The following is a 12220-nucleotide window of genomic DNA, read 5'->3' on the forward strand; positions in this document are numbered from 1 at the left end:
GATTTAATTAAATAAATTGGCTCATGGGATTGTGGGGCTGGCAAGATTGAAATTTGCAGGGCAGGCCAGCTGGCTGGAAACTCATGCAGGAGCTGATGCTGCAGTCCTGAGGCAGAATTTCTTACAGAAACCTCAGGGTTTGCTCTTAAGGCCTTTCAAGTAATTGGATGAAGCCCACACAGAGTATGGAGGATAATCTCCTGTACTTAAAGTCAGCTGATTATAGATGTTAACCACAGTCATAAAATACCTTTATGGCAACACCTAGACAGGTATTTGATGGAATGATGGGACTGGAGCCTCACCAAGTGGACACATAAACTTCTACATCAGGTTATACTTCCTAGGTATAACCCCAGTCCTGGTTAAATCTGATTCTCCCTCCTCCCTTGGGGCCTCTGGGCACTGAACAGGGCCGAAGAAGAAAATACAAGGTTTTTTGCCTTGTTCTTCATGGCCATGGCCTTCAAGCTGGTCCCATGGTACCTCATGGCACCACATACACAGACGTGCCTGTGACCACATCCACGCTCTGCAGGTGCCTTATCTGTGCCAGCTGGAGCCCCTCTCTTCCTACCCAGTGATTCAGCTAGGGATTCTGGCCTTTCTCTCCTGCATCAGCAATTGATCCCTTTCTGCCCAATCATAGCCATCAGCACACAGACATATTGCAGGCTCACCCATCGTAAGAAAGCAAAACGCCCTGATGGGAGATCCCACTCCAGCCATTGCCCCACTTGTCTCTCTCGTGTCATAGGGGGAGCTCAAAGAACCATTTGCACTTGTCGCCTCTGATTGCTTCATTCCATTGTCTCTTACAAGTACTCCAGCTAGGTTGTCACCAACAGCCCCCTGTCACAGCCATCGGGGGCCTAGAGGAAACCAGATCCAGTGGCCAAGCCTAGGACACCCTACTTGCCCATTTCTCCTCTTGCCATTCTGTCTCATCTCTATAATTTCTTTTTTCTGGTTCTTGTTCTCCTTATCTCTATAGTTTCTAAATGTGGCAGGCTCCAGAGCTTATTGCTTAGATCTCTTTTCTTCTCTGAGCACACTCAGTGTCCACGTGAATCCCCCCTCCCCTGGTTCACCGATGAAATACAGTCTAGGAGCTGATGAGCTCCCAGCTTGATATCTCCAGCCTGTAGCTCTCCTGGACTGTATCTGTCCAGCAGGCAGATATCTCTATTTAGATACATAACAGACATTTTAGACTTGCCATATCCAAAATTCAGCTCCTGGTTCCCTGCTACAGGCCCCCTCTCCCACTACAGCAAGCCTACTAAAGTCCTTTCCATCTCAATAAATGACCCACTCTGTCTTTCCAATTGCTTTGACCAAACACAATACATTTACCTTTGATTCCTTTCTCTTGTACCCTTCATCACATTCATCATCAGATCTTTTTGACTGCACTCTCCGAATAGATCCCCAATTCACCAACTTCTTATTCCTTCATTTGTTACCATGCTTCTCGAAGCCACCACCCTTTTAATGCATAAATCAAATCTTGATACCCCTCTGTTCAGAAGTCTCCAGTGATCCAGTTATGTTTAGAGCAAACATGTAAGCCCTTATAGTCACCTATGAGGTCCTGCATGATTTGCCCTCACTACCTCTCTGGCCTAACCCTCTCTTGTATTACTCTGCTCATTGCTCTGCTCCAGGCATACTGGTGTCTTTACCACTCCTCAGACTCACCGAATTTCTGCCTCAGGACCTTTGTACTCACTGCTCTTTCTACCAGGAATGCTCTTTGTGAACCACCAACCTTGCTCCCTAAATTTAAGTCTCCGACCAACTTATTATGCTAAGCCACAAGCCACTCTAGATCTCCTTTACTCGGTATTATATTTCTGTATAACACTTGATACTAGCTGATATACTCTGTATCTACTTGTTTATCTGCCCACCATCCCTGGAGAAAGGAAGTTCCATGAAGGCAGGGATATTGTCTCTCTTGATCAATGCTGTGTACTCTCAAAGGAGATGAGACTCCTTAGCAAACTTCAGCTTCCTTCCAAACTGCCCTCTCAAGTCTCTACTACTCCTGTGATATGGTTGCTAGTCTTTTATTTACAAAGTTTTTTTTAAACACAAACTTAAAGCAAGACCCGCCAGCATGGTGTATTCTCCAGCTACACTCAGCTACTCAGGCACCAGCAGGGAGAAGGAGAGAGTTGCATTTAACCAGGGCTGCAGTTTGCCAGACCAACTTGATAAAGACAGACATAAGCAAGGTCAAGATTGCAATGATGGATCAAGAAGTCCAAGCTAAAGAGGATGTGAAGAGGGTGAAGGGGTTTAAAATGGGTTTGAAAGTCACTACTTAGGTTTTGTGCCATATTCTTGAATTCGTTCATCAGTACTTCTTCTCTCCCATTTCTTTCTAGGTTCCTTCCTCTTCCTGAAATGTTTCCTTTAGCATCCTTCAGTGAATATTTGGGCAGAAAACTTTCTATGGCCCTTGTATGCTTGAAAATGTTGTTATGTCACCCTTTCTCATAAGTGCTTATTTGCTGGGGGTGGAATTGTAGGTTCATAACTATTCCTTCCAACACTCAATCTGATCATTCCTTTGGGGGTCAGCTGGGTTTTCCTCTCATGCCTTTTAGGATTTTCTTTTTTATCCTGTATACTCTATGGAAAACATGTCTAGGTCTGACTTTTCGTTTTGTATTTAAATCCTACTCAACACCTAGTGGGCCGTTGGACTCTGAGGATGGAATTCGTCCTCATTTCTGGAAAATTCTTCAAATACTGACTCTACTTCCATTCTCTTTTCTTTCTGGAAACCTTACCAGACATACATGGAGGGAAGGTGGGAGTCCTTAATTATATTCTACATGTCTGTTAGTTTCTCCTTCATGTGTTCTTTCAAGTTCTGTCTTTGTAATATTTCATAGATTTCCTCTGTATCATATCCACTCACAGACAGTCTTGTTTCACCTATATCCCCACCCCACCCTCAGATTGTTTTGAAGCCAATCCTAAACACCATTATCATTTTTATTCCTGTAAGTATTTCAGTATTTGTCACTAAAAGATAAGGAGCCTTTTTAAAAACACAGTTCCATAACTACATCTAAAACATGGTGACAATTCCTTAAGTTCCAGCCTGTGTTTAAATACCCCTAAATGTCTCATAAGTGCTTTTAAATAGATTTCTTTCCAAGTAACGAACCAAGAAGATTTCTTTCCAAATAACGAACCAAGAAGATTTCTTTCCAAATAACGAACCAAGAAGATTTCTTTCCAAATAATGAACCAAGAAGGTTAAGATACTGAAGTTGATTGAGCTAGTTAAGTCTCTTATAAAAGTTCCCCTTCACATTTCATTTGTTGAATAACTGATATTTATTTAGAACTGTATTTATTGTCCTGTAGCATTTCCCATGGACTGGATTTTGCAGATTGCATTCCCATGGTTTTGTTTGACATGTCCCTCTGTTCTCTAGGGTTTCTAAACTGGTAGGTCTGGGACTGCACTGTCCAGTAAAGCAGATGTAGTACAGAAAAAGGGAATATACATAATTCATTAATAATTCTTATCTGGATTACATATTGAAATGATAGTATTTTGGATATATTAAATAAAATACATTATAATTATTTTCATCCATTTATTTTTACTTTTTTGATGTGAGTACTACAAAGTTTAAAGTCAGATCTCTGCCTTATATTTCTAGTGGACTAAGAGCTGGATCTAATTCTGGTTCAGTTTTTTCCTTTGGGGCACCAATAGCAATATGTACATCTAGTGCTCAGATTTTGATTTCTGTATGCTATTGCCCATAAAAGGACCAGGGTTCCTTGGGAATATAGCCTATTCAGGACTCTGAGCAGGGGTAATACAGTGAGCCTGAGACATTTTCTTAGGACAAAATTAAGAAAGTGCTCAAAACCTAATAAGAATATGTCAAAAGGACATAGGAACCTGGGGTGCCTGTGTGGTTCAGTCAGTGAAGTGTCCGACTCTTGACTTCGGCTCAGGTCATAATCTCACAGTTTTTGTGAGTTTGAGCCCTATGCCAGGCTGTGCTCTGGCAGGTTTGGAGCCTGCTCAGGATTCTCTCTCTCTGCCTCTCTTTGCCCATCCCATGTGCCCTCCCCACCATCTCTCTCTCTCTCTCTCTCTCTCTCTCTCTCTCTCTCTCTCTCGATATATGTGTGTATGTGTGTGTGTATATATATATATATATATATATATATATATATATATCTTTCAATAAATAAATAAATAAATAAACTTTAAAAATTTTAAAAAAGAAGGACATGAACCAACTTGAAGAGCTTCCACTGGCCAAATTTGGGGCATTTAAACCTCACAAAAGGTAATAGTAGTGAATAGTAATGCATTGAATAAAATAAGAATCCATGTGTCCCTGAAAATGATAAAAAGAAAAATTAGGGGGCACCTGGGTGGCTTAGTCAGTTATGCTTCCAACTCTTGATTTTAGCTGAGATCACGATCTCACAGCTCGTGGGCTCGAGCCCTGTGTCGGGCTCTAGGCTGACAGCATGGAGCCTGCTTGGGATTCTCTCTCTCCCTCTTTCTCTCTGCCCCTCCCCTACTTGCTTCTCTCAAAATAAATAAATAAACTTTAAAAAAAAGAAAAACTAGTATAGAGGAGGGGGAACATCTACATTACAGAGGAATGCCAACTAATAAAAGTAAAACAAATGCTAGAATTAGGATTTTTACCATTTTGCAATAATGTGTTAATAAGTGTTCCAGGCAAGAATCATCACTGAATGTTCGAGATTGAAAGAGACAGAAGAGATATGAGGACTAAATACAATATGATCCATGATTGGATCCTGGATCCAAATATAAAATTGCCTTTAAAGGACATTACTGGGACAATGGGAGAAATTTGGATATAGACTAATTATTGGATAAGAGTGTCCCATCCTGTTACATTTATTGTGTGTGATCATTAGTGGTATTTAGGAGGATGTCTTTATTCTTAGAATATACCTAATGAAGAGTTTAGAGGCAAAGTGGCACAGTGTCTCAACTTACTCTTAAGTGGTTTCAAAAAAAAAAAAAAGATCTTGTGTGTGTGTACCTACAAAGAAAATTATGGCAAAATATTAATAATCAGTGGATCTAGGCACATAAACTCATGATTGTCTTTGTTTTAGTGATGTTCGTCTGTTGATCATTCCTAGATCTTATTGCTTAATGAAGGTTTTGTAAAATGGCGACATGCCATCATTCTCTCTTTCTTTCTTAATTCAATTCTTTGCACCTTATGCAGATTAAATGTTTGACTGTTTGTTTCCTTTATTAGTTTGTAGAAGGAATTCTTATTCTTACTGGTGATCAAATTGCCCCTTCTTTGGCCAGTGAGAGCCTCTTCAAGTTGACTCTTGAGTCCTTTTAACAGGACCCCAGGAGTCTTGACTAGCTAGCTTCCTTACTTTCTGGCTCAACAAGGTGTTCCTGACTCGTCTTATCTATTTCCTGCCCCAGATCTATAATCAGCCCTTGCTCTCAGGAGCTCTGGTTCCTTTTAGCAGTAAATTAAGCATACCTGTTTTTATTTCCTTTCAGCTCTTGCTGTTCCATATCTATTTTCACAGAAGGGACTACTCCTGTGTATTGGCTGTTTGCACTGCCTTTCATGTTGTGGGACTTTTTCATATTATTCATAATTTGTATCTATGAGCTGGTTTTCCCAGGAGTTTTACCATCAGGTGCCCTGAATTGTCACACACATGCATACATACCCCCCATGGTACACAGAGGCACAGATATTGCCTTTGTCTGGACCCCACAGGCTTCTTTCTCATGCCCTAAACCAGTTTTCCCTGGGGACCAGTCAATGGGGAGGGGCGATTGAAAGGACAACATGGTTTCTATCCTATGTACTTCTGTATTATTTGAATCTTTTACAATGAGATGTATTTCCATGTTAATTAGACTTATGAAAGGGCAAGACACCTACATGCCATAGATTGGAGAGTGGGAATGTGAGGAGGCTGTTTACTTGTCTAAAGCAGGAATAATTTCTTTGGTCTCTGTTTGCTTTTCTAGGATCTCTACCCAGCTCTGAAAGGTGTAAGCACGGTTTTCCACTGTGCATCACCCCCACCATCCAGTAACAACAAGGAACTCTTTTATAGAGTGAATTACATTGGCACCAAGAATGTCATTGAAACTTGCAAAGAGGCTGGGGTTCAGGTAAGGGGAAAGCTGGAGTGAGTGCTATCAGGAGCATGTCGTGGCCCCTTCTAAGTGTGTGGGAGCCAGGGTTCTTCTTGCTCTCTTCCTGGGTCTAGCCAGGCTTGCTTCCTAAAATATTGTGAAGATCCTAGAATCAACCCTAGGAGCTGCTGGGCCAATTTGAGCTATAATATTCTAACTGCATCTCAGTAGACCATCTGAGGATGCTAAGGCTTATCAGTCTCTGGTTAAAGAGCTGTAAAGTGTCTATTGCTTATATTTTTTATTATGATGTCATAAAATTTACCATTTTATCCATTTTTTAATTTACAGTTCAGTGGCATCAAGTACATTCACATTGCTCTGCAAACATCCCCACAACCCATCTCTACTTTCATCTTCCCAAACTGAAACTCTATCCCCATTAAACAATAGCACCCCTCCCCCTCCTATCCAAGCCCTTGGCACCCACCATCCTACATTCTGTTTCCATGAATCTAGAGACCGCATAGAAGTGGACTTTATATCTAGCTTCTTTCGCTCAGCATAAGGTCTTCTAGGTTCATCCATATTGTAGCCTGTATCAGAATGTCTTTTTTTTTTTTTTTTAACCACTGAATAACATTCCGTTGTGTGGAGAGGCCACATTTTGTCTAGCCATTCATTCATCAGTGGACACCTGTTGCTTACATGTTTGACTATTGTGAATCATGCTGCTAGAGGTGTAGGTGTATAAATATCTGCTCCAGTCTCTGCTTTCAGTTCTTTTGGGTAAATACCCAGAAGTGGAATTCCTGGATCATACCCTAATTCTATGTTTAACCTTTTAAGGAACTGCCATACTATTTTCCAGACCTTGCTTACATTTTCAAAGAAAAATTAGCTGTTTACTTTTTACCAATAGAAACCTGTTATAATTCAGATCTGAGGGCATATGAATTTCCACCCTGTCATAGCTTGCTGCTTTGTTATAAATCCTGGTTCTCAGGATCATCACCCTTAATGGGCCACCCAGCATCATCAACTGACCCAGCAAGAACAAGTGGGTGCCTGGTGGCTCAGTCGGTTGAGCATCCGACTCTTGATTTAGGCTCAGGTCATGATCTCACGGTTCATGGGATCAAGACCCATGTCAGGCTCTGCACTGATAGCATGAAGCCTGCTTGGGAATCTCTCTCTCCCTCCTTTGTACCTCCCCAGCTCATGTACACAATCACTCCTGCTCTCTCTCTCTCTCTCTCTATCTCTCTCAAAATAAATAAACAAACACCAATAAATAAAAAAAAAATAAAACATTAAAAGAAAAGAACAAGTGGATAAGGAGCTCTTCAGAGGTCAGTGCCTGGAAAGGTTGGATCATAGTAATAGTGACCCCTTATACTTTGCAAATGATAAGACATTTTGCCCTGTAGTTGTCACCTGATTTGCTTCTCAGTAGGTAACCAGGAGCTACTAATGTCTCTTAATAGGTGAGGAACCAGATTTGGAAGGCTAAATGATATCTCTTTGCCAGTAATGAAAGAGGTGGGATTAAAATCACCCTCTGATGCCAAATCCCAGACTCCTTAGTCTATACCATGCTTGAGCTCTGTGAATTTCACTGCTGCTGTTTTTTTTTTAATGGAATAAACAAATAAGAATAATATAGTACTCATATAATCATCACAGAGTATAAGTAACACTACTGGTGAAGTTGAAGCCCTGTGTGTTTCCATCCTCAATGCCATTGCTGTCCTTCCCCACCCATGGAGAATGACTGTCCTGAACTTGGGTTTATCATTGCTCTTTGCTCCATGTGCAGCCAATATAAGTTATCAGTTTGCATGTTAAAAACTTTATAGAAATGATATAGTGAATATATCTTCCTGCAACTTGCTTTTTCTCCCAACATGTTTTTTGAGATTTTTCCATCTCAATATATGTATATGGAGTATATTCACTGAAGTGGCAGAATAGCTTAGTGGGCTGCAGTGCAGAAAATGGCTTTTCATATTATATTTAGGAAACATTTCCTAACACTGGAATCAAGAGACTGTTTAATGTGGGTTTTCTCCCCAAAGGTTTAAAGTGTTATTTTGCACATTCAAATCTTTAACCCACCAACAGTTTAAGTTTGTATGTGGTCTGAGGTAGCGATTGAATTTTTGTTGTTCAGCATCATTTATCATGTGACCCATCCCTTACCTGCTCTTCAGTGCCCCCTCCAGCACATCTCAGATGTAGGTGCCTTCCATGGGTCTCTTCCCAGCTCTTTCCTCTGCTTCATTGGCTTCCGCCTGTGCCCATGCTACTGTGCTCTGCCTTCAGTAAGCAAGGCTTAAGGTCAATCTCAGTATGTGCTAGAACAACTCACCCCCTAGCCATGTTCTTCAGAATTTGCGTGGCTGTCCTTAGCCCTTTGCTCATCCATGTAAATTTTAGAATCAACTTCTCGAGTTCCTTGATAAAGGCTGTTGGAGTTGTTATTGTCATTGCATCAAATTTAAAGGTAATTTTGGAGAGAATCGATACCTTTCCAATACTCAGTCTTTGTATCCATAAATACATGATAACATCTCTATCTCTCTCTTTAATGCCTTTTAATAGAGTTTTATCCTTTACTTTAGAAAGATTTTGTACATCTTTTGTTAAACTTATCCCTGTGTTCTTAATTTTGGGTTATTAAAATAATATCTTTCATATTATATTTTTAATTGCTAATGACAAACACAATTTTTGTATATTGATTTTGGACTCCCCAACTCTGCTGAACTGTAACTATAATATTTTCTGTATGTTTATAATGTTTTCTGTGTAGACATTTCCAACATCTGTGAATGGTGATAGTTTTGTTTCCTCTTTTCAAATTACTCCTTATTGTTTGTCTTAACCCACTACACTTACTAGGACTTCCAGTACAATGTTGAATAAAAGCGGTAAAGATACGATTCGAGCTATTGGTGTTCAGTTTTGGACGTGCTGCCTTTAACCAGAGGGCTGGAAGCTGGGACCCTTGTAAGAAAGCATTTCCTTTCTAATAGCACTTCTCAAGTGGGTATGGTGCACATGCGCTTGTGTACCTGTGCTGACATGCCAGGGTTGGTACCAGAAGCACCAGGCATCTTTTTCAGACAGACATCTCCCTCTAAGTTTGGGGGCTATCCTTCTCCCTTGAGGAATCATTCCCACAGTGAGATACCTGTTCCACCTCTCAGTAGTGATAGAGAAAAAAACGTGAAATCCACTGTTTTAAATGCTATAGAATGTATCTCGAATCCACATAGCTAACAAAAGATGCTGATCTTTGAATTATTTTAAAAATACCTGAATAGCAAAGCATTGCAGTAAATAATTTGTGCGGTGCCTTGCCTGTGAGGGTTGTGAACATGTTGTTTGATTCTCTTTCATGCATGACCATCAGATTGTTTAAATAACGATCATTTCTTACTTTTATTTTTTTTAACCTTCCTTTCTCCTCTGCCAGAAACTCATTTTAACCAGCAGTGCTAGTGTCGTCTTTGAGGGTGTCAACATCAAGAATGGAACCGAAGACCTCCCTTATGCCATGAAACCCATTGACTATTACACGGAGACAAAAATCTTACAGGAGAGAGTATGTACCTGAGAACTCATTGAGTGACAAGCGAGTTCCATGAACATCTGTAAGGTTTAGATTTTTAAGAAAAATATTTATGAAGTTAGTGTTCTCAGGCCTGAATACCTAACTTGGGAAGTAAAATTCATGGATGAAATTCGATTTAAAAAATAATAACAATAGCTTAATGTGAGTGTTTTACAGGAACTTTCTCATTTAAACTTCACAATGACCCTATAAGGTGGATATTATTATCATCACCAGGTTACAGATGAGGACAGTTGATGCACAGAGATTCACTTTCTTCCTGAGACTCTGCAACTAGTGGGTGGCTAACCCCATGCACTCAACCTTTACGCTATGCAAGGTTACTCAGTTGCCATAGAAATCAGAGGCAATTTATGATAATTCCAAGCATTCAAGCAGAACTTGGGCTTGACACACAAGTGTTTTCATTTGAACACACCTTCCTAGTGGCACTCTTACCCCCTTCCCATATTCTTAAGCAATGAAAGGATCTTGCTTTATTTTAAGGAAAAGTACACTGCAAGGCACTGGTTTCCACTTGGCAAACTAGCTTCGCCCAGGAGCGCCTGGTTTTAGCAGCAGTCCGAGTTGAGTAACAGGGCCAGTAAGCCTTTGGACTCCAGGGCTACAGGGACCCTGACAGCAGCTAGCTCCAGGACTAATGTCCAAGGAGAATATTACCCTAAGGACATACTTAACTTGAAGGCCATAGATGCTCATTGAGCACAGACAGCTTGCCTTAGCAGGGGAAGCTGTGACCTTACCTCTCCCAGGTGTTTGAAGCATATCATACCCACTGAGGTTGCATTTCACAGCCAGCAAACTAGAGCTTAGTGCTGGCTTGGCATGCATCCCACTGTGCTGTCTGAGAGCCAGCTGCCTCCCATCTGTTTGGTATTACTCCAACTCAAAAAGTTCCTGAATAACTCATCTTCAGGGAGACACAAGGGCCTCCCCAATCTAGGGGGTGGAAGCCTGGCTTTTTGTAAGCTGCAGTCCTGTCTCCAGCTTCTGCCACCCTCTCCTTGGAGCATGGAGAGCCTCACAGAGCTCCCACCTGATAGGACTTGAACCAAGAAGCACTCTCGTCTAAGGCACTGGGACTCCCCCTGTCTACTGTAAGTGGCAGCCATGCCTCAGACCATCGGTGCCTCACTTGCGTTGACTTTTGGCTGCTCAATTAGAAGTAAGCAAAGCCTATAAATGCCTGCAACATTGACCTTCCTGGAGCCCCATGGTAGCCCCTGTTGGCACACATCTCGCTGTTGATTTTCAGACCTCTCAACTGATGATAAACTCAGTCAACTCAAAGTCAGCCTAAACTCACTGGGAGGAAAACATGTGCAAGAATTTTGCCACCATAGAGTAGAAATCCTAGGTGAGGTGGTACAATAAGTACACATACCAGGCACATACCGAAACAGTTGACGTGGGTCACCTCATTTGGTCAGTGCACAGCCCCATCCGGGTAGGAGCTGTCATGGTCCACATTTTTACCAATAACATAGCAAATCATTTGGGATGTTTTGTCACTTTTGAAGCAAAACCTGTTTCTCTGTACTTCAAGTCCTTAAGTTCTAGTTTGTCCACTAAGCCACGCGAAACATATCTTTTCTGACAGTGGATGACAGAAATAACGGCTGCCACTTCTTGAGTGCTTACTAGGTACTAGGCACTGCTCTAGACTTTACCTGTGTTGGATCATCTCTTTAGCTACCCAGTAACTGCACTGTTTCTCCCAGACCCATTACCTTCTCAGTCCCTTCTTCCTGGCCCACTTGGGTTCATCAGAGACCCTTCCCGGGAGGTCGTTCTTAGAACTGACCAGAGCGGCCTGTGACTGGTGGAAACAAGCACGTGGAGCTTAAGGCAGGAGGCTAAAGGCTAACTTGCTAACTAGAACCCTCAGATTTTTTCCACAAACTGCGGCCAAGGCTCATCTTCCCCTGGCTGCAGTTGTGCATTTTAGGCCTTTCTCTTTAATCATACTGTGGTTGTTGTTGTTGTTGTTGTTGTTTAAGTAGGCTCCACACCCAACATAGGGCTTTAATTCACAACCCTGAGTCGCATGTTCCATTGACTGAGCCAGTCAGGTGACCTTGATCATACTGGTTTTGACCCAGCTACCTCTCCTGTGTTTTCAAATTTGGGTGGCATGGGTGGATGGAATAGAGCAGTAGCTTCAAATTATACCAGAGCAGAGGCCAGCCTCCATGTCTCCTGTGAGTCTTGCTACTGACCTGCCCTTTCTGCTCTTTACAGGCAGTCCTGGATGCCAATGATCCTGAGAGGAATTTCTTAACCATAGCCATCCGCCCTCATGGCATTTTTGGCCCAAAGGACCCCCAGTTGGTCCCCATCCTCATTGAGGCAGCCAAGAAAGGCAAGATGAAGTTTGTGATTGGGTAAGTTGGCCCACAATTGGTCTTCTTCATGACCCCTTGACA

At 41.6% G+C, this 12220-nt stretch overlaps 1 protein-coding gene across 9 annotated transcripts in view; it reads left to right on the top strand.

Moving 5' to 3' along the window:
- Positions 1-12220, top strand: part of NSDHL (NAD(P) dependent steroid dehydrogenase-like) — a 29469-nt gene that overhangs the window by 14419 nt on the left and 2830 nt on the right. For 8 of the 9 annotated variants that reach the window (XM_019438243.2, XM_019438239.2, XM_019438238.2 and 5 more), the window contains 3 exons: positions 6044-6190; positions 9636-9764; positions 12036-12178. In XM_019438243.2, coding sequence (XP_019293788.1) covers positions 6044-6190; positions 9636-9764; positions 12036-12178 — 419 coding nt within the window. The remainder of the gene's footprint in view (positions 1-6043; positions 6191-9635; positions 9765-12035; positions 12179-12220) is intronic. The other variant, XM_019438241.2, reaches the window with a different exon arrangement.

Source organism: Panthera pardus, unplaced genomic scaffold (assembly GCF_024362965.1).
Source record: "Panthera pardus isolate Hobbes unplaced genomic scaffold, ASM2436296v1 HiC_scaffold_27, whole genome shotgun sequence".
Lineage (NCBI taxonomy): Eukaryota > Metazoa > Chordata > Mammalia > Carnivora > Felidae > Panthera > Panthera pardus.